At 35.4% G+C, this 23429-nt stretch overlaps 2 protein-coding genes across 2 annotated transcripts in view; both read right to left on the bottom strand.

The window, feature by feature from the left end:
• Positions 1-4483, bottom strand: part of LOC107653697 (Purkinje cell protein 4-like) — a 23104-nt gene extending 18621 nt beyond the window's left edge. Inside the window, exon 1 of the mRNA XM_016440491.1 lies at positions 4356-4483. Coding sequence (XP_016295977.1) covers positions 4356-4364 — 9 coding nt within the window. The 5' untranslated portion in view covers positions 4365-4483. The remainder of the gene's footprint in view (positions 1-4355) is intronic.
• Positions 4484-14607: 10124 nt separating this feature from the next.
• On the bottom strand, positions 14608-23134 carry LOC107653719 (immunoglobulin superfamily member 5-like). Its single transcript, XM_016440518.1, has 9 exons — positions 22978-23134; positions 21569-21647; positions 20041-20352; positions 17159-17440; positions 16732-16857; positions 16501-16528; positions 16280-16368; positions 15817-15866; positions 14608-15524 (listed from the first exon to the last, which is right to left on the bottom strand). The coding sequence occupies exons 2-9, from the start codon at positions 21609-21611 to the stop codon at positions 15465-15467; spliced, it is 990 nt and encodes a 329-aa protein (XP_016296004.1). The 5' UTR covers positions 21612-21647; positions 22978-23134; the 3' UTR covers positions 14608-15464.
• Between the last annotated feature and the right edge of the window lie 295 nt (positions 23135-23429).

The raw sequence follows: 23429 nt of genomic DNA, 5'->3' as shown, positions 1-23429 counted from the left end.
TAAAAGCTTTAATTTTTATTTTGTATTTAGGAAAATGTTTAATTTGTAAGCATATTAAAATTTTAATATAAACTTTATCATATAAATGTATATACAAATTTTTATTGGTAAGCAAAACTATTTATAAACAATATTATCTGAAAAATTATCTGATAAATACATTTTTTTTATCTTTGAATATGCTGAGACATATTTTTTTAAAGTTAACATTTTAACTTTGAGAGCACAAAACAAGAAAACTACATTTCCCATGATTCTCAGCAGCAGTTTGCTTTTTTCTTTTTTTTTTTGCATTAGCACAAAGAATGCTTCCCTTCTCAGAAAGATGAAACAATAGAAAACATATGAAATTACTTATTACATTTTTTTTTTACTAAAACCACTTGAGTGGACTTCACACTGCAATTATGACTTCTGATCCACACACAAGAACTTCCCAGGAGCTCTTGAAGACTTTATACCAGATGTCAGAAGACTACCCCTATTATGGTTCAGATCCAAATCCACCCTGTGTTACATAATCCTACATGGCAACAAAAGTCATCTACAAATCCGCTTAATATCTCACTGTGGACAGCAGTTCAATCTCTGGTCTGCCCTTCAAATCTGGACCTTTTGGATTTACCATACTCGCATTCTGTACAGATTTGCTAACAAATGCACAGCAGTAGCTTCTCTGGGAATAATGGGAAGGCAAAGAGAAAGTGATTTCTCCACTTTCAAATGTCGGAAAGACCAATCAATCCATACTAACATCAGTGGAGGTCATCGCTGATTGTGCCCAATCCTGATCTCTTTGTCTGATCTCATCAGTCTGTGCGGTGTATTTTCACTGCACATTTATTAAATCCCTGTTTAAACAATGATTCAGATATCTAATCAGGTAAATATCACAGATCCCATTTCAGGCATAAGAGATTACACTCCAAAACATATCAAATCCTAATGCTCCCCCTCAAATTCAGACAGACTCTTGTAAACAGGACAGCTGTCTTGTTTTGCAGTCTCTTTTTTTAATTTACTCACCCTCATGTTATTTCAAAGCTGTTTCCACCTTGAAACTGGGGCTACCAAACCCCAAAATGAGTCAATGTATTATAAAGCTGGTTTATATGATTCATGCAACTAAAATTCAAGTTTTCGCTTAAAAAAAACTATTTATAAACGATTCAAAGTGGTTCGATGTGCATAGTAATGAAACAACTTCATATTTTAAAAGATTAAATGAAATAGATTTAAAAGATAAATTAAATATATAATGCAGGATCCATTCTTTCCCTTCCTGAAGTAGCTATGCTTATGTCTTTTCTCCTTGAGCAAATAATTGTTAAAAGTAATTTTACACTAATTTTACAGTAATGATGAATGGCTATTGACACATTTTATCCCCAGAAATTGATTTATCAGTTTAAACTAAATTAACTGGTGTTGTAATGCTTTAAAATGGGGAAGAAAAAGCATGACAACACCAGTCTAGAATCACTTTCATTACAATTCACAGAAGAAATCAAATCAAACAGGCATTGAACATCATGAAGTAAATAAAGGCAGAATTTAAATTTTCAGCTAATCCTTTAAGAATACAATACCAGCTATTGTGTTATATTGTTTTGAGTCCATAATGAGCATATCTGCATTTTCCCTCGGTCGTCCCCACCCATATCTCTGGAATTCCAGCAATATTCCTGGACATGCAAACACTTCAGCCAGTCTAAATTTGTAAGAGACCGTGAAAATCTTTCTTTTGGTTCTTAAGAAGAACATAGGTCAAGGGAAGATCTTAAATTATTCAAGAGTGTTGTATGAAGTCCTTACTCCACAAGCACCTGCATGGAAGAGTTCCCAGCTTATCCTGCTCTATCCATCATTTCTGGATTCCATGTGCTTCCTCTGTTCATTTAACTGACAGATATGCTTGAATGGGCCAGCAGATTTGTTTGAAGATGTGCAGTACATCACAAGCCTTATTGAGCTCTTTTAGCAAATACTACGTTCAGGCATGTTTTTAATCGAGACTAAAATGATCATTTATATAACATTCCTACATTTCCTGCTCCTGCTTTGAGGGAAGCGGCTCCTCATCCACTGATGCTGCAGTGGGTAGGGATGGGCGGATCGATCCTTAAGTATCAATACTTTCGATACTGATATTGTATCGAAAGGATCGATCCTCGCATAAAAATATTGATTCTAAAGTGCATTTTTTAACCATTAATTTTATTTATTTATCAAGCAGCCTTTTACAAAGAATTAACCATGGTTTTATTACAGTAACCACAGTTTACCACAGTATTTAAAACTGCAGTAACCACAAATTTACCATGGTAATAATAATAATAATAATACATTTTAGTACTTATGTAACACCATGTTTATTTCTCCTGAGGTATCCTCAAAGGTGCACCTTTGTAATTTATCTACCCTTAAAGCATGCATACTTGTATGGTACTAATATGCTCACTTTTAGGGGTATAGTTGCACATTTGAGGTTACTGCCCCAGTAAAGGGCTAAAATACAATTATAGTATATTTTATTTCTGACAGTGTAAACACAAAAGGCCTATAAAATGTAAAAAAACATGGCTTTAAAATCTAATATTAAGTAAGTATAATCACTGATTATATTCGTTTAATAATTTAAAAGATCAGTTTAATTTAGTTTAGAGGTATCGTATCGGTATCAATATCGGCGATACTGGGCTTGAAAATATCGGATCGAAAATAAAATAAGAGGTATCGCCCATCCCTAGCAGTGGGTCGGCTTCGGACATTTCGAGCGTGTGCAAGGCAGTAGTGATGGTAAGTCCGAATCATTTCTGGAATCGGTTCTTTCGAACACTCAAAGCAAAAAACAAATCACATCACGTGATCCCTGACACGCCAGCGTGTCATATTAGGCATTCTAAAACGTTCCAGTTAAGTATATAAATTGTTGTTTGTCATTTCGTGTCTAATAGTTAAGTTTATTGCAGCCAAGATTCAGCTCATTAAAAAAACAAGCCATTTAGAACCTAAATATAATTAGCATTTAATACAATAGCAAAAGTTATTCTTACTTATATCGTTGTAGACATTGTTTATTAAAATCATTTTCTTAATTAAAACGAACTCTGTTTATTAAACTGTCATACTTTTTGTCATATCGGTTCAATGAGTCAGTGAGTTCCATGAATCATGGACCATTGCGAATCTAACAGAGGATTTTAAGTCGTCATTGGGGATACATACGATAAAAACAGATGATTCTCGGTTTATCGAGTTAGTAAGCTTTTAACCCAGATGATTACGAGTCGGACATGTCCACAAAGAAACGATTCTCTGTTCAATGAATCAGTGCGTTGTTGACTCGAAAACAACTCGGACCGATTCAGTTCGTTTTTAGAATGAATCGTTTTGACTTGTTCTGTAAACCAGTTCAATGTATTCAAAAGGTCCGAACGAATTAGCCTACTAAACGGCTGTGTTTAAGATTTAGACTCAAATATTTTAAAATCAGTCCTAATTTAAAGATAAATCCCAAAAAGATCAGTCAGAAAAAGAGTCCAGACAGCTAGGCGAAAAATGCGTAAAAACGTTAAAACTATCTGTGGTGGCTCCATGTGCATAGTAGCCTAGGTAAAAACTCCAAGAATTCCAACGAATTCTAAATACATATTCATATTTTTTATGCAAACATTATCAAAAGCATTTGGTGCATCAAAATACTACTAATTCGACTTAAAGATCATGAGAGCAAATTTTAGCCGCTTATCATCAATAGACATCACAGTGTCATCTCAGGTTAGTGTTGTTTTAACTGACAGCTGGCATTTGTTGCATCATTAACAAAGCGTGCATAATGCTGATTCGACAATCTGCCTGCGCGCGCAAAATACTACTAATTCGACTTAAAGATCATGAGAGCAAATTTTAGCCGCTTATCATCAATAGACATCACAGTGTCATCTCAGGTTAGTGTTGTCTTAACTGATAGCTGGCATTTGTTGCATCATTAATCAAAGCGTGCATAATGCTGATTCGACAATCTGCCTGCGCGCGCAGATGCAACAGAACAATATTCCCAATCCGTCGCGCTCTTCTAAGCTTTACTAAGCATGTTGTTCTGATAAATGGATGCCATTTCATTTTTTAAAACGATTTTTTGCGGTTGTAGTGAAGAAAGCATTTGCTCAAACTCCGCAAACGGGGAAATAATAAGACTGCATTCAGTGCAAGTTCAAGGCATTGTCGTAATGTAGCATTTTCAGGTCTCCCCAACACTGAAAGATCATTTCCTCCTAGGGAAACCCCATTAGCTCGTTAAAGTAGAGTGATGCATCGTGCACCGAGGGTTATAGTATATGAGGAAAGCTCACCTCACTCATGCTGGATAATGAGTATGATGATGAAGGGTGGATTCGGCAAAAGAGCAGCAGTGGTGCAGTCCTTCAGTCCGCGCGCTGCGTGGGTTTGTGCGCCTGCTGGAGTTTTATACTTGGAGCTCCAACTCCCTTTCATGTCATCACGTTTGCACTAAACCAATGAAAAGCTGCCGGTGTCAACGCTTCTGGTGCTATGTCACCACTATAATCTTCTGAATAATCACTGAAGCGCACAATTGCAGCTTTTACGACTCCTATAGAAATGTAGGCTACAGCATGATAAATAACATATTTTGATGCATAGGAATTCAATTTCATTGCATTAAACATATAGCTTATACTATATAAGAATATTTAACTTCAACATTTTAATGCACTTAACGCACCTTCATTGCATTGAAATATATAATGTGTGTGTGCATATGTATGTAGCCTACATGTATGTGTGTTCATATGAGGGTTAAATTGAGGGTTAAAGGATAAAAAATTAGTAGCTCGTTAAAAAAAAGATAATGGAAAGTCCCCACCATGATAGCAAAAATGTTTAATTTCTACTACTTTGAAGAATAAATAATTATAATAAACAAATAAATAATAGTACTAATAATAATATAAATAAAATAATAATAATTAAAATATAGGCCTATACAATAAATTTACGTATACAACCAAGTAACTATCCCCACTAAATGTATTCAGTTTGCATTACATTTTGCAGAAATTAGACTCTTTTAAGGTATTCCCTCCACAACCTGACAGCAAATGTGCTTGTGCACCTCGGTGCAGATCCGGCATCTCCCTCCTAGAGAGTCAGCATGCAGCCCTCGACTCGCATACAGTAGATTCAGATGAACGCCAGTGCAAAAGCTTCACTGCAGCAGTGCTTCTTGGCATAAATGAGGGTTAAATTGAGGGTTAAAGGATAAAAAATTAGTAGCTCGTTAAAAAAAAGATAATGGAAAGTCCCCACCATGATAGCAAAAATGTTTAATTTCTACTACTTTGAAGAATAAATAATTATAATAAACAAATAAATAATAGTACTAATAATAATATAAATAAAATAATAATAATTAAAATATAGGCCTATACAATAAATTTACGTATACAACCAAGTAACTATCCCCACTAAATGTATTCAGTTTGCATTACATTTTGCAGAAATTAGACTCTTTTAAGGTATTCCCTCCACAACCTGACAGCAAATGTGCTTGTGCACCTCGGTGCAGATCCGGCATCTCCCTCCTAGAGAGTCAGCATGCAGCCCTCGACTCGCATACAGTAGATTCAGATGAACGCCAGTGCAAAAGCTTCACTGCAGCAGTGCTTCTTGGCATAAATGAAGTTTGGATCAATGTAATCTTTAAAACAGCAGCAGGGAGATGCCTCACCAGCAAAAGACCTAGAGCCTGCCCTGATGAAGAGAACGGTCCTTAATAAGTGGATAGCTTAATTAATCATTTGTATATTAACATATGCATTGATTGTGCAAGTGTAATGGAGGGGGAAAATGTGCAGTTTTATCCTTCGCTGCAGCATGTGAGCTTGGGGAGAGTTCCTGTTTGCATGCTGCCACCTACAAACTAACACAATTTCAAACCGTTTTGGGGCTTGGTGCATCAGATTCACATACGGTCTTTATAATCGCTGAGCAGCGAGTTTGGTTATCACAGATGTTATCATCTCTCTCAACAGATGAGCTCCATTAAACACAAGCTATTCCTCTGGTGCCGTGCAGGATAAAAGCAGCTAGAACGACGCAACCACAGCCAGATCAGAATTGTGTGACATCTCTGTCTTTGTTCCTTGAATTCCCATAATATTTTTTATTTGCTGGCTTGTTAAATGACAATCGATTGTCTTCCATTAACGCAAGCTGGAAGACCAGCTTTAACAGAGACATTTTAATGGAGACTGGAAATTTAAAGGCAGTCCGTGGTGTTCTCTATTGACTCACACTTGGCCAAACAGGCCTTAGGGCACTTGTCACCATGAATTTTGAGATGAACTATGTATAAATGGAAGAAAAACATCACAGTCCGTGGTGTTCTCTATTGACTCACACTTGGCCAAACAGGCCTTAGGGCACTTGTCACCATGAATTTTGAGATGAATGTATAAATGGAAGAAAAACATCTATAGAAAGAAAACCATTTTATCTTCTTGTTTTTGCATTTCCAGCACTTTAAAGAAATAGTTCACTCAAAGATGAACATTTGCTGAAAATGTACTCACCCTCAGGCCATCCAAGATGTAGATGAGTTCGTTTCTTCTTTGGAACAGATTTGGAGAGAATCTGCAGTGGTTTGCAGTGAATGGGTGCCGTCAGAATGAGTCCAAACAGCTGATAAAAAGATCACAATAATCCACAAGTAATCCACATGACTCCAGTCCATCAATTAACATCTTGTGAAGTGAAAAGCTGTGTGTTTGTATGAAACAAATCCATTGTTAAGGTGTCTTGACTTTAAACCATCACTTCTGGCCGAAATATAAATCCAAAATTCATGATGCTTGCTTCAGTGAAAAGTCCATCCCCTGTTGACCTCTCACATTAAAATCCACTGACAAATTTGTTTGTGTTTTGTCACTTGTAAACGGTGATGCTTGATCTGTGCATATTTCTCTCCTGATTCAGGTAAGTTGACTTTCCACTGGTAAAAGCAATATTATGGTTAGAGGACTTGTATTCTGGCAGGTAGTAATGAAGCAAACAATGGTATTTGAAGTTAAAAAGACATTAATGATGGATTTGTTTCTTAGAAACATGCAGCTTTTCACTTCACATGACATTAATTGATGGACTGTAGTGGTGTGGATTATTTGTGGATTAATGTGATGTTTTTATCAGATGTTTGGACTCTCACTCTGACGGCACCCATTCACTGCAGAGGATCCATTGGTGAGCAAGTGATGTAATGTAAATTTGTAAATTTCTCCAAATCCTTTCCGATGATACTCATATACATCTTGGATGGCCTGAGGGTGTGTAAATTTCTAGCAAATGTTCATTTTTGGCTGAACTATTCCTTTATTAAAAAGACATTAATGATGGATTTGTTTCTTAGAAACATGCAGCTTTTCACTTCACATGACATTAATTGATGGACTGTAGTGGTGTGGATTATTTGTGGATTAATGTGATGTTTTTATCAGATGTTTGGACTCTCACTCTGACGGCACCCATTCACTGCAGAGGATCCATTGGTGAGCAAGTGATGTAATGTAAATTTGTAAATTTCTCCAAATCCTTTCCGATGATAAACAAACTCATATACATCTTGGATGGCCTGAGGGTGTGTAAATTTCTAGCAAATTTTCATTTTTGGCTGAACTATTCCTTTAATTCAAATCACAGCCCTGCAGAGGGTCACTGCTCTTCTCTTTACATAAGAGAATTGTGCTCGGTTCTCTGTATTTTTGGTCTTTCTTGAGTAAACAGTGCTGCAGAAAGTCCCTGTTTAATGACGCTGCTTGGTGTCATATAATGTCTCTGCTGCCCCCGAGCTCTGAATTTGATACTATGACCCACACTGCCTCAGAGTAACACTGCAACACTTTAGTAAGATCCGCAGAAACGACTGGCTGTGTTTTTCAAAGCAGTCTCTAGAAGTTTCTTGGTTGATGTTGAGTATTTGACGATCCATAACCGTCATCCAGCCAAACCTGACAGCAATAGCACATTACTGTACACATTCAAGCAAATGCTTAATTAAAGTCTACTTCTCGTGATTACTTTTCAGCTATACATTAGACTGACAAGGCTTTGAGAATGGTTAAGCCTTAATTAAGGCCATTCCTGATAGACTATTAATGACCATTAGCAGAATCCTATGAATCATCTCCAATGCACTGCTGGCATAGAAACTGCCTACACTAAGAAGAGCGCAGGAGATAGAGGTGGAGGGGAAACGTTCACTGGCATTGATACAGCTTGGCTTATATTATAGTGAACCTACTTATGTCTGAACCCTGTAACTACAAAGGAAACCCCTCTTAGACCTTCTGCCCAGTGTTATTCTGTCTTTGCTTGTGCATATTATATATGACTAACAATGCAATCTTATGGCAGTTTGTAACTATTTTAGGTTTTTGTGGGTAATTAATAATGTACACTCTTATTTCTATATTTTTGTATGATCTGCTTGCATCCCCAGAGGCAGTTATGGTCATGCTTAATTTGATAAAACTTGATTCACAGTGTATGAAATTGACAACTCATTATATATTTTCTGACTTGATTCATGCAGTGCCGTGGTGTGCATATTTACATACTCTCTACGTCTTACGAATGTGCCTGTGTTTTTATCTTAACAACCACCCAAAACACCCTAACTGCATGCACTAAAAAGCATTCAGAACATGTTAGCAACCACAAAACACCATGGTGGCGAGTTTTGCATTGACAAACACCACTTATGTTCTTCTTACAATCTAAATTATAATTATATCAGTTATTTTTAAGCATTATAATTAATAATTATCCTACATAATTCAGTGAGGACTTTACAGTGACCTCAGCACAATACACGTCATGTACTTGCACCTCACTTTGACTTTCATTAGCTGTGTGCTGTAATGAAGGGTTCAATTTACAGTGGGCTCATTTAAAGTAAATGGCTCTGTAACACTGAATCGCACTGAATAATTACTGGCCTCCCGGAAATCTTGAACATTTTGTTGAAAGAGCAAGAGCTGTTTCTCATTCCAAATAACTCCATGGAAACACAATACAGTTTTAATAGGCACTAACTAATGATGCAAATTACTGATTAGCAAAATGGTGGAGTTGTGTACATGGATCTTCAATGCTGATGAGAGAAAGATCTTGATTACAGTATGCCTGTGTGTTTATTGGACTAGAAATTTTTGATTAAAACATGAGGGTTTACATGATGCACTGCATGAATACTAATCGCAAACAGACCAATGAGATCAGTGCAGTTCAGAAATGTAGTCTTTATACCTCAACTGAGCCAATGATATAAAAGCTTAAATCTACCTGACTATTCATTAAGTAAATTAATTTTGGTTATAAATACAGTTAACGAGCTAAAAGAGCTTATGAAAATGGATTGGCGGGGCTTTAGGACGCATTAGTCATTGTTAGGATGAGCCCACCATTATGGGTCAAATCCCAACCACATAAAGCTCAGCATTAAACCTTATAGGAAAAGTTCACCCAAAAATGAAAATTTGAAGATTTGGAAAAATTGAGCATTACATCACTTGCTCACCAATGGATCCTCTGCAGTGAATGGGTGCCGTCAGAATGAGGGTCCAAACAGCTGATAAAAACATTGCAATGATCTATACAATACTGACACGACTCCAGACCATCAATGAATGTCTTTTGAAGAGAAAAGCTTTGGGTTTGTAAGAAACAAATAAGATGTTGCTTATTCAAACTGTTGCTTTCAGCTAAAAATTAGAGTACTGTATCCATAATATTGCTTTCTCCAGTATAAAAGTTGCACAGATCAAGCACTGTTTACAAGCAAAAACAGTCGAAAAACGTTCTGAAAAATATATGTCGCTGGCCAGAAGTGACGGTTAATTGATGGACTTCAGTCATGTGGATTATTGTGATATTTTATCAGCTGTTTGGAGTCTCATTGTTGTGACAAGTCAGAAGCGTGTGGATCCATTTGCAGCTTTTATTTAGAATAGTCAGACAATACTGGGTCAAATACCGGCAAGGCAGAACAGCAGAGACAGAGTCGTGAACCAGACGAGAGATCGGGGCAGGCGGCAAGCAAACAGAGTCCAGGTGAAACAATCCAAGTCGGGGCAGGCAGATAACAATCAGAGAATTGGGGAAACAGTCCAAGAACAGATGCACAGAAAATCAAACACGGGTATAACGCTCAGAAATGACAGCCAGGGTAAATCAAGACTTCGCAGAGAGTCTGTGTGTGTGAGTGGCTTATAGGTCCGTGTACGTTTTGATCATTGCACAATTCGTGGCAAATTTACAAAAAGTCAAATAGAAATAAAATATGCTTTACAGTTTATGACAACTAGATCAACCATTTTTCATTTAAAAACTTAAATGATGAAATAAGGACTAGATGTTTTGAGGGGTAGGACTATTGCACAGAGAACTATATAATACATTTTGAGCAATAAGACATTATCAACTAATAATGTAGGAAACCACAGACAGATGTACATAAGCAATTGCATGAATGTACCAAGGCAATCACAACTTGTTCAAAAGCTTTTATGATGTGCTGTTCATTGCACAGTTAAACAGTTATTCCAGACACATCTCGGTGCTATGCGTATTGGAATTTTGTAATCACAGATAATGAACAGAGGTTTAATTGGGTTGTTGGATTTTAATGTTTTATGGGAAATTTCTATAGACAATGATTTTTATACTGTACAAACTGTATATTCTATCCCCTACCCCTAATCCTAACCCTCTGAGAAGACCACAAAATGTAATGTATGCACTGTATACCACAGACACATTATTATAGCCTACTATTCAGCCCAATATTGGTTTTTATTTGCACTTCACTTTTATCCAAATGGGACATGCGATTATTATACAATGCTATATAACCTAGAAATAATGTGTCAGCATACTGTAGACTATATAGGCTAGCTCACATTATTATATTTCTGCTTCAAATGTTATGCGTAGGTAACAGTGAGTGATGGTTTCAGACAATTTGTTATTAAAGTGCGATATTCTGCGCCGCATTCGTACTGACTTTTATTCTGCCTGACAGAATTTAAAGTTCATACTGAAGGCGGAGCAATTTGGCCAATCAGATGAAAGGGGCGTTTCAGAGCCGCCCACGTGTGCGAATGAATAATCGAAACTATAAACCGATTTGTAAAGCGCAAACGAAAGATGAGAAATCAAGCCGAAATCTCGTTTTCCGTTTGGTTAAATTAAACAAAAATACGAACAAACGAGCCGTCTTCTCATTTCTCGTTATTCCGTTCCAAATAGGAAATGAAATGATCAAAACGTACACGGACCCTTATATGTGTGTGTGTATATGATGTGCAGGTGTGGATGAGCAATCAGTCCCAGGCATGAGGGGTGATGGGAATTGGAGTCCGAATGGGAATGACTAATATTCGGGAGACGGTTCCCTCTGGTGGTGCGGAGGAGGCGGTACGGGAGCCTCCTCTGTGACACTCATTCTGACGGCACCCATTCACTGTAGAGAGCAAGTGACGTAATGCTAAATTCCTCCATATCTGTTCATATGAAGAAACAAACTCAAAACTTACCTATATCTTCGATGGCCAAAGAGAGTAACATTTCGGCAAATTTTCATTTTTGTGTGAACTATTCTTTAAGGCGTAATATGAAAAATCTGTCATTGACAATTTCTCTAATGAATTCATCTGCATTGGCCTGCTGATCAGCATTGCTTTTTTCTGCTGGAAGTACAAAAATAGCATGTTATTTTAAATAATAGGAAGACAGAAATGGGTCTCAAGTGAGTATGTACCATGCAACCACAACAGAAGCATTTCCATCGGCTTGTAGGGGTATATATAGAGAGAACAGACAGTTTTGCTACTCTCTGGAGGTTTTATTGTGAGAAAGTCATAAATCTTTAAAAGCAAGGTTGTGTGCAAAGGTGATAATATTTCCTCTCTAATCATTAGCTCCTAAATGTTGCCTGAGACCCAGCTGTGTCTTCTGGCAAGACTACCCTGGTGTATCAGTTTTAGTGGTTGCTGTATTTCTGTCTGGTTTTTCTGAAACACAACGGAGGTTCATTAACTCCCGGAGTGCCTTTAGCAAAAGATCCAACTAGATTGTGTGGACAAATAAACTGTGGAGTCTGGCTGACCTTTACGCTTCTCACATCCATGATCATTTGCTTCAGGAGAAGACAGTCATTCAGACCAACTGAATTAAGCAGCTATTCTGAGAGGTTGTTAATAGTGGGCCAAGATCTATGGAGAACTTTACACCTGCTCACTCTTTGAATATTTCATAACATTAACTTTGAAGGTCCATGTTCTTGAAGTGAAAATGATTTTGAAAAGGGTTTGACTTTAATTGCCATTTTATGACTGAACAAGACGATTTCTGACAGTTATTTTAGAGCATTACCACAGTGAATTTAGAGTAGAAAAATAATGGGAATGTCTAAATGCAAGAATGCCAAATAATTCATTTTATGAACTTAAATCACTTAATTTATTAAAAAATGTATTATTAATTATCCAGTAGAGTCACAAATTCTGGCGTTTTGGGTGACGTACCAAAAAAAGGTCAGCAGTATATATAATCTGATTATTATAATTAATTTTAGTGCTGCCAAACGATGAATCGCGATTAATCGCATCCAAAATACAAGTTTTTGTTTACATAATATATGTGTGTGTACTTTGTATATTTATTATGTATATATAAATACACACACATACAGCATATATTTTGAAAATATTTACATGTATATATTTATATTCATATCATTTATATCATATATAAATATATTTAATATATAAACGTAACATATTTTTCTTAAATATATACATGCACGTGTGTGTGTGTTTATACAGTATATACATAATAAATATACAAAGTACACACACATATATTATGTAAACAAAACTTTTATTTTGGATGTGATTAATCGTTTGACAGCACTAATTAATTTTCATGTAGTAGCCTAATAAAAATAGACCTAAGCGAACAATAGCCTTTAAAATTACTTCAAATACATAGCAATGAGGCAATAATAATGGGTTAAATTAAAGCATCAAAAGCAAGTAATCATATGGTTTTATTGAACAAAACTGTTAAAATACATAATGTGTCATAAACAATAGAGCCAATGTACATTATGCATGATAACAAATGCCTGCGATTGTTTTTACACTTCACTGTGCAATCTAATCCTTGTTCAATATTGACTAAACAACATTTAATTCAAAAGTCCACTTAAACTTTAATATTTGGCCATTTCTTTACGACAGAAATGCTACAGCCACTATAAGTTCTTGAATATGTGGACATCAAAATGTGTAAACTCAGAGCGAGGGATTAAACTTTTATTTTGAAGTCGCGATGAACAGTTGAGAAAATTATTATGTTTGCTTTGGTTTATAAATGATTTACCTTACAAATCTGATGAAATGGAGCATGCTGAGTTCCCAGATGAACGTTATAATAAATTAAAATGCTCAACAATATGCAGAGATGGAGTTTGAGGTGCTCCACGCATGTAAATTATAACAGTTTATGTGGAGCAGCATTTACTGTGAATGGAGCCACACTGACACAGATGTGCTATAGCTTATTTAAAATACCTTGGAATAGCATGTAAATACCATGCCATATGGTAATTATTTAGTGCCATTTTACAGTATATATATCGAAGCACCATGGTATTCTTTGAAATTACCAGCTGATACCATCACTACAGCAGCGCTTCACCACAGGGTTCTCCGTGATATTTTGCTTCATATTAGATTGAAACTGGAAATGTTCCATATCTGTGTCTTATAGGTACACAGTGCTGGTTACATAACAGGAAGTTTCTTTGGTGTGGTCGTAATGAGTGGGAGAATATCAGCTGCTCGGCCAGCACAGAGCTGGGTGGAGTGAGGCGTGAGGAAGAGGAAGACTCCACAGCTCATAACAAGCCACGTGGGAATAGATGCCAGCCTACAGCTGGCCATTAACCCAGCTTTATTTATTTATTTATGAGCATTCATTATTTTTTAAGGGAAAAGATGAAAGAGGGCTAATATTCACACACACTGACTGCAGAGCACTTGGATAAGAATGTCAGATGCACACTCCAGCGAGATAGTCTACTAAAGGAGCGCATGAAAAAGAGCAGCAGAGCGTTTCTGTCTGTTATCTATATGTCTGTTCTTTGGTTTAAAAATTTATCCAGCTTTGCGGCTTCTGAAAGCATTTTTGAAATATCTTGAAAACAGAATAATAAAGTCAACTTGGATGGATGGATGAATGGATGGATAGATGGATAGATAGATGGATTAAAAAACAATAATTGTACAAAAAAGTGTTTATTCTTTATTACATAAGAATCTATAACCACATAAATGTTGTCTATCTGACAAAAAAAAAACTTAAATCAGGGTTTAATTAATCTATTAAGTATAATACATTCTCCTTATCTCACTGGCATATTTTCTTGTTTTAAGTATAAAAAGTGAGGTTCATGCTTAAAACAAAAAAAGAGGAGGGGATCATAAAACTGAAGAAAAAAATTCAATTTAGCTATACATTAATAATACATTGTTTTAAAAACATTTGTTTAAAATTCTTATAATCCATTTTATGGATTTTAGTGCCGTTAAAATGCATGAAACGCAGATAAGTGACAACTACACACAAGGTCTTTATGAATTTGATATTAAGTGACTGATTGATGTTTTAATAAGGATCACATAGTTCCAGTCCATTTCATGACACTTCACTGTATGATGTAATTTTGGAGTTTAAGTAGTTTCCCTCTGTGGGGAGGTAAAAGTCAGTGGTTTAGATGAATTGTTTAACAGCATCATGCTCTGTGAAGCATTACGTGTCACACAAGATGATCTTCTCTAAACGCTTCGAATGTAAAATCTTTGAATTGTAAGTAGCTATAAAAACAGGAAGCAAAACTCTCATGGGATGTGTGGTGCCATATGCTGATGATTTTATGATTCTGGAGAAAACAGGAAGATGTTGATTAAAAAAAAAACCTGCTGTGGAAATGCAAGCATCTGATGAATGCATTATGCACATGCAAGGACTTTAAAATGAATCAACACTTCTGTCAGATTGGTTTAAGTAAACAGACAAGTGATTTCCGGCAGATCTTAACCAACCCCTCGACCGCCCTCATTCTGACCACTTTATCTGTTAAAGCCCAAAAACATGCTCTGATGGTGATTATCCACAGTGTTCAGTGGGGTCCAAAAGTCTGAGACCACCAAGAAAATCCTTCTGTGTTCCAATAAATAATCCAGTGGAGGTGAAACAAATCTTTCGGGCTCTCTTTCTTCTGTATTTAAACCTAAAATGATTATTTTATGTACAAGAGAGAAGAAGAGAGCCAGTGCACCTGCTGTCTGTGAAGTCCAACATCTAGTCAGATCTAGTCTCTAGAGGATGGTCATGTGTCTGTCGTTCCTGTGACCATCATCAAAAAAGCCATCAGGCATCTGAAAAACCAAAGATTTGTATTCGATATGGAGTCTTGACAAATATTCAAGCTTATGAAATGTATTGAAATATTCAGTTCAACATGAAAGGTGCTCACAACCCATTTTACTTCCATTATGAGGCATTTTACATGATCGGTTTTCATTTTGATGAAAGATTATAAAGACCATTTTTCTTTGAAATAGTGTGCACTGATGAATCGTTCGAAACAAGATCATGAATGTGTGTTAAGGAAGTAAATAGGTGAAGTTTTGGTTTCATGTTGGCTTTAAGCTTAATTTGAGGCATCACCTGATGTTTGTTAGAGTGGTTTGTGTACCAGACTCCACCATTGGTGTGTCCTGCAGTAAAGAGAAGCACATGATGGTTCAGAGTACAGAGTTCATTCATGCTTTCCTGAATCATTACATTAGAATAGATGTCAGTAAAAGAAAGGAAAATAAAGGCTTCTTTTGTGCAAAAACATAATGCCCATTCAGATTTTTGACACAGATTGTGAATGTTATAAATTGCTCTTTTTTCCAGTTATTTGTGTCTTTGAAGTTTTGAAATTTCACTATTATCGTCAAGTACAGTGCAGTTTAAATTTTGCTTGGTTTATTTAAAAAAATAACAATGAAAACTGTTATTTCAGATTTCAATAATATTTCATAATATTACTGTTTTTATTATTACTGTATTTTTGATCAAATAAATAATGCATATATAATATATTGGATGATACCCCTATGTATGTTTGTTTATGCATACACACCATCATGCCTGTCTCTAATATATCCTCGGTTGTCCCGTCCTCGCACATTTTCTGTGGCAGGCATCCTATTCTGGGAATGGATTCGTGCTCTGAAACAGGAGCCCAGACCTGTTAGCAAGCCACTCACAGTAATAAAGGTTTTGAAAGAAATGTTTCCTCAATTTCGCATTACTGTGCATTTTCAATCACTCTTAAAAGACACACTGGAGCTCATTTCTCACCTCCTGAGCTCCTCCTGGTAGCTTGACTCTGTAGAAAAGAGACAAAAAAATTAGCAGTTTACAATTTAACACCAGAATTACATCAATAATTTAAGAAGCTTGGCTAGTTAGCAAGGTCCAAAAAGCTTAACAACACAATCTGGCTGCAAAAAGCACTTTTTGTGGGATGCACTAATGCAAATAATTGGGCTTACAAAGGGAAAATTGGGATTCATCCTCACAATTACTCACTTTTCTTCCTTCTCTTGCAGAAGAAAACAATTCCATAGATGATTAGAAACAATAGAGCCGCAGCACTGAAGGCCACAGTGACGGCGATCAGCACCGTCTGGTCTCTTTTAGCAAGCTTGTCTTGAACTGAAAGAGATAAGGGAATCATGCATGCTCTTCATCTTGTGCCAAACAGGAGAGCAAAGTTATACAATTAGCTTCGTTGATAATATTCATCTTCATGTGGCTGGATTGGTGTTTGCAGTGCCCTCTAGCTGTTGCTGAAAGTAATTCTTCTGATTTGTGGGTGGAATTAAAAATGACCCCATTTATATTGTTGTGCTATGTTTAGAATTCCGATTCTGTTTGTGTTTATCCTTAGAATAGAAGTTAGAATTTGTGATCTTCTGTATTTGTTGATCACTTAAAGCATGTTTAATGTTCTTACCAACGGTCAGGAAGACAGTGCTGCTGTCCGGTGTGCTCAGGGCTGGTATCTTGACCAGACACTGAACAGAAGAGTTTTTGACGGCAGTGACTGCCAGCGTACAGCTGGAGTTAAACAGGTTTCCCTGTGTTACAGAGCTTGTGTTGCAGGAATATGCCACTCCATTAACAGACCAGGACATGTTGGGTTCAGGAAACCAGCCCACGGCCCGACACTGGAACTCGGTCTGAGCTCCTTCCGTTTTGGTCTGATTTCCACCTACGATCCCCACGCTGCCACGTTCTGGAAAAGAACAGAGCAGAATTATCTCTTTCGAACACACACTCTGCCCTAATCACTCTGGATTTGAGAGTTTGCTTTAATGACAGTCGGGCCTGTCGTGAAACATGGGCCACTTTAATTAAGAAGTAGATTATTATTGATTATCTGCACTTTGAGATGTAATCGGATAATTTCCCACGGGACAGCAGGACAGGTGAAAGCAGTGACTTACAGGTGTGGCTGATAACATCTCGGATTTGTTTTGCTTTGCGCTTTGTACTTTTCGTGGTCCATGATCAAAGCACAGACAGATCTTGTAAGGCAAAACTCAATTCACTTACAATGCATCAAAGAATGAAGAAATTATTTAAATATACATGCTTGCGATACTCTGCTATATTCTGTGGTTGTGCCTTCTGCTGCTGATACATTTTCAAGCTGAAATGTCTAATACTAAATATATTAAAAATAATAATATAAGATTTGTTATAAAAGTTAAGCAAGCAGAATTAGCAATATAATCTCTTGCAGTTACAGTAAACCTTGTAAAAGGGTGTAAAGATTCGTAGAAAATGTGGATCATGCATCTAACAAAAAAAAAGCTAAATTAAATGACTTTAGTTTTATTTAGAAATCAATTTAAGGAGAAATATAAATAGACTTATAATATTTTTTTAAATGTATAATTAAGCTATTGTGCAAATAAATAAATAAAAATGAATACATACATACATACTATATACTCTATATATATATATATATATATATAATATTTAAATCTATATAATAATGTTGCATATATATATGTATGTATATATAAAAGCAACATTATTATATAGATTTGAATAAAGCGTAGATTCTGCACACAAAAAATACCAAAATTGTTTAAATGAACACTTAATTCCTGAAACGGCCGTCAGAGAAAATTATTTTATTTTAATACATTTTATTGCTCAAAGGTTGCTCTTTCATTGCTCAGGAGACTTAAAGGAGTGCTTAGTTTGGTTTTATTTAGGAATCAATTTAAGGAGAAACAGAAAAATTAGACACACCTATAGAGCAATACAATTTATACTGAATATAATCTGGATTGGGAAGAATTTGCTGAGAGATATTTGAGTTCCTTTTGAGATCTTTGACTTTATTTATCTTGGCAAATCTGAGCATAGTTTGGAACGTTGTTGACATCTTCTGAAACGTGTATTTTGTATTTGGTCTTGTTTTAATTTCATTGTTGTCTAGGAAAAACAATGACTTCTGTTATTTAGCTGACAGATGCTTATTTGGTCCACAAAGGTTATTTTAGTGCTGATGAGGGCATTAGTTAGTGCAGATGTATTTAAGGAGACAGTCTCTGGGAATGTTCTAGCCGAATTTTACGCTCTGTCATGCATAAAATTGCTGAGTAATGCTTAAAGGTTGTAAAACAGATCAGCATATGGATGTAGGTGCATGCTGGAACTCACTTAGGCTCAAAGATGAAGCCTGAAGCAAGAAAGTAGGCGCTGTTGAAGAGTGTAATTTAACATTCAAACCATGACAAAAATCATTAAGGATGGAGCTTTGCATCTGAGAAGCAGTAGTTTGAACACAGAGCCTTTTACTATACTGACTGTACACCCAAAGGCAACCTGAATAAACAAGAGTTGAACTGAGAGTAAAATAACAAATTATCTAGTTTAAGAGAGATCAAATCATGCTTTTGCGTTTGTCTGCTTTTAATTGTTTACTTATCTTTGTTTAATGTTCTTAAAGATTGGATCAAGTGGTTTAAAGAGATCCAGCAGTCCTCATGCAAATACACTTTTAATTTTCTTTCTTTCATTTACTCTTTAAGTTCAGTGTCAGTTTATTTTTGTTTTTATGTTTTTCAAGTGAGTGTCTTATGCTCACAAAGGCTGCGTTTATTTGATCAAAAACACAGTAAAAACACTAATATTGTGAAATATTACTACAATTTCAAGTAACTATTTTATATTTAATTAAATTTTAATCATTAATTTAATAATAATTTATGCATTTAGCAGACACTGACTTACAGTGCATTCAGGCTACACATTTTTTAACAGTATGTGTGATCCCTGGGAATCAAACCCACAGCCTTTTGCGCTGCTAAAGCAATGCTCTACCACTGAGCCACAGGAACATCTGAATTATTTTTACATTTAAAAAATAATTGAAAGTTTTATTTATTCCTTTGATGGCAAATATGAATTTTCCATTACTCCAGTCTTTAGTGTCACATGATCCTTCAGAAATCATTCTAATATGCTGATTTGGCGCTCAAGAAAGATTTATTATTATTAACAATGTTGATGAACAGAAAGTTTAAAAGCAGCATTTATTTGAAATAGTAAAACTTTTATAACTTTATAAGATTTCTGTCACTTTTAAACATTTTGCATCCTTGTTTCATAAAAGTAAACGTTTGAACGGTCTGTCTTTCTATATAATTTTTTTAATTGTTAGCTTTAATTATCTGCAGCTGCTCTGACTTGATGACGTTCTCTCATATACTCTCATATTTCACTCTCAATCATATCTGTGTTGTTAAAACATTTTACGTCACGTGGCATGGATCAGTTGAAATGAATCACGGTAGAACTTCAAACACTGCTCACCTTGTACAGACAGTGTGGCCATTCTAGACGCTCCACCCAAAACCTGACAGGCGACTTCACCCGCATCGTCTCTCTGCACGTTGCTAATTGCAAACTCCCATCTGTAATCTCCAGGCGTGGTGAAATTTGTGGCAGAAAAACGATCTGTGCTGTTAATCACCCTGAATGCTTCCAGAATGGTGATAACCAAGCGTTCGTTGACCGTCCAGGTCATGACTAATGGGGGCTGAGTTGTGCTGCAGTTGAACCGAGCCTTCGAACCACGGAGTACCGCTGCATTCAGAGGCTGTAGCTGCTCCTGAGCGGACACCACTGCAGTCAACGACACACAAGTAACCAATGATTCCAAATAGCTGGTTTCGTTTACATCCAGTTATTCAAAGCATGTTTTCTTGTTTTTCTTCTCATCGTAAATCATGTTTAAAGTAAATGAGCATTAAGGGTAATTACGGAATATTTTTGGGTATACTATTTTATGTTTTTCCCCCCCTCTTTTAGCAAAACAGCATTAATATAGAGCTGAGCAAAACTAGATAATATACAGACCAGGGCTAGGGGCTCACAGTAGCTATATCTCAGTGAATATGAGGTTTTGAGTCAAAAGTCAATAATGAATTACACTAATTTGTGGGTGTTTTTGTTCTAGCAGTGAATGTTTGTCAAATTTGTCCTTCAATCTAAAATGAACTAAATAAATAAATAAAGCTAAATAAAATATTTAAACCAATATCATCCTATACTTTGCTAAAATGACCATATATTGCCATATGTTTTAAATTTGCATGATTTATTAATAACTTGTTACAGATTTGATTATCTCAACGTAATTCATATAATGTGACAAAATCAAATATAAAACTGCTCTGAGAAATACTGACTGGAATAACACGTGACGACTTGCCCCGGTCTAAATTCCCATAGAAATTTCCATTACTTTCTAAGATTGCATAAATTTCAGTGACTTTTCCAAGCCTGCAAATCACAATTTTAAAATTCTCTGATACTTCCACACTGCAAAAAAACAAACTACTTTTTCTTAACCATTCATCCATCCGAGACTTGTTTTCAAGAATACATTTTTAGAATAAATTTGGTTAAAATCAAATATAAAACTGCTCTGAGAAATACTGACTGGAATAACACGTGACGACTTGCCCCGGTCTAAATTCCCATAGAAATTTCCATTACTTTCTAAGATTGCATAAATTTCAGTGACTTTTCCAAGCCTGCAAATCACAATTTTAAAATTCTCTGATACTTCCACACTGCAAAAAAAAAACTACTTTTTCTTAACCATTCATCCATCCGAGACTTGTTTTCAAGAATACATTTTTTGAATAAATTTGGTTACGTTTATTATTAAAGAAAAAGAAAAATAATTTGTCAGTGGGTGAAACAAAAAAGTCTTGTTTTAAAGATATTTAGATATTTTTACTGGAAAACAAAACTAAAATACTCTCTAAGTGTGTGTTTTTGATGCGTGCAGATGCAGTGGGCACCCTGATAAAGTAAATATATGAAAACTCACCCGTGGTGATCAGAAGAAAAAGACCCAGTCTAAAAACATGCATGTTTCCTCAGGTATCATCACACCAGCATCTACAGCCCTAAAATAAATGCAATCATTGTGAAACGGGCAGGGCAACTGATGGGACACAGCCCTGAAATGATCAGTATGCTCAGTCGATTGTCTTCAAGCGTCAGGAATTCCTCTATTATTTTTGTATGTGTGTCTTTGACATGAGAACTGTGCGCAAATGTCTTATTGTCTTGGTAAACACTCATTTGAAACATGCTTCCAGAAATTCCAGTCATTCTCTCACGAAGTCATTCAAACTATTTCTATTTGATAATCAAACTTATTATTAGGCTTTTCTAACTTTTCTAACATTACTAATATTACCCAAAATGCTTCTGTATTCTATTATATATCACACTATGAACTTCAGTATAAAAGCATTATTGACTTTACACTACCAGTCAAAAGTTTGGAATAATTCCTTTTTTTTTTCAGCTTTCTTTTTGGAAAGACGTCTCTTATGCTCACCAGGGTTATTATTGTCAACTAAAACTAAAATTAAAACTAAAATCATTAAAAATGTTACTTGAAATAATATGAAGTTTAACTGAAATAAGAGAAAATATTTTTTAAAAAGTACAAATTCAGCTAGTTGCCAAGGAATCATTTCTCATTTTCGGTTAGTTTAGCTTAAACTGAAATAAAAATGAATAAAAAATATATAGACATATTTAAAAAAAAAATTTTTTATAAAAAATGTCAAAAACAACACTCAACTATAACTAAAATTAAAATAGAAAATAAATACTAATTCAAAATATTAATAAATATATAATAGTATACCACTTATATAACACTGATGCTTATGAAGGCTGCATTTATTTGATCAAAAATACAGTATACAGTAATACTGTGAAATATTATTACAATTTGGAAGAACTTAAAATGTGATGTATTGTGATTTTATTTTTATTTTTTTTATTTACATTTTTTGAATGAATATTCTAATTTAAATGTAAATCCTCTGCAACATTATAAATGTCTTCTATAACTTTTATAAATGTCTTATGAAAGTATTAATTTTTCTTTTTCCCCCTTTCCCCTTTATATTTTGGGTCACACTTTTGAATATTAGTGTATAATGGTTTCCACAAAAACATTAAATATTAAGCCAGAAAAACAGTTTTCAACGCTGTTAATGATATTTGTTTTTGGAGCAACAAATCAGCATATTAGAATGATTTCTGGAAGATTATGTGACTATGCTATTTTATCATAACTATATGATATCTAGTGTTATCTACACTACTACACTGTTTGTTCAGTACACAGACAGGTACCGGCTTTCAGATTTTAATACGCATGTTCCTTTTGTGAACTTAAATGTTATTATAATAAGATCCAGAATAACAATTTACCTCATAAAATTCCATTAATCCAGTAAAATCTAGAAACAATCCCCAGTCTTCCTTCGTCAGATCACCTGTCAACCTACAGAGAGGCCAAAGTTCAGCTGGCTTCCAGTCATGCTATCAAAGCGAGAGAGGTAAACCATCTATTACATCTCCATTAAGTCGAAACCCATCGAGCCTGTCTGCTTTGCATATGTCTGCAGATCTTGTGAGGATTTGACGTCACACTGACATGTCAAACAAGGTGGCCTGTCTATCCGAAAGATTACTTTTGGGGCACATAACCCATGATCCATCTGTTAAGGTTCACGCAAGACTGTGCTTGAATGTAGTTGATTCAAATCTGAAAGACACACCCAGTTTCACTGCAAAAAAAAAATAAAAAAAAGAGTTGATAGTGTCAACAACAGCAGTCATTCCTGGAGCTCAGCTGATCTATATATCAAATCTCTATCACT

The sequence above is a fragment of the Sinocyclocheilus anshuiensis genome, unplaced genomic scaffold, assembly GCF_001515605.1.
Source record: "Sinocyclocheilus anshuiensis isolate Anshui unplaced genomic scaffold, SAMN03320099.WGS_v1.1 scaffold315, whole genome shotgun sequence".
Lineage (NCBI taxonomy): Eukaryota > Metazoa > Chordata > Actinopteri > Cypriniformes > Cyprinidae > Sinocyclocheilus > Sinocyclocheilus anshuiensis.
Note: the sequence above shows the minus strand (reverse complement) of the source record. Positions and strands in the feature narration are given on the sequence as shown.

Excerpts from the sequence above, each read along its gene's own strand:
- LOC107653719 (XM_016440518.1), bottom strand. The coding sequence starts at position 21,611 with ATGCATGTTTTTAGACTGGGTCTTTTTCTTCTGATCACCACGG. Across the intron at positions 16,858-17,158 it reads CACTGTCTTCCTGACCGTTG|TTCAAGACAAGCTTGCTAAA; the intron begins GTAAGAACATTA and ends TATCTCTTTCAG. Across the intron at positions 15,525-15,816 it reads ACCACTCTAACAAACATCAG|ATGCCTGATGGCTTTTTTGA; the intron begins GTGATGCCTCAA and ends TTGGTTTTTCAG.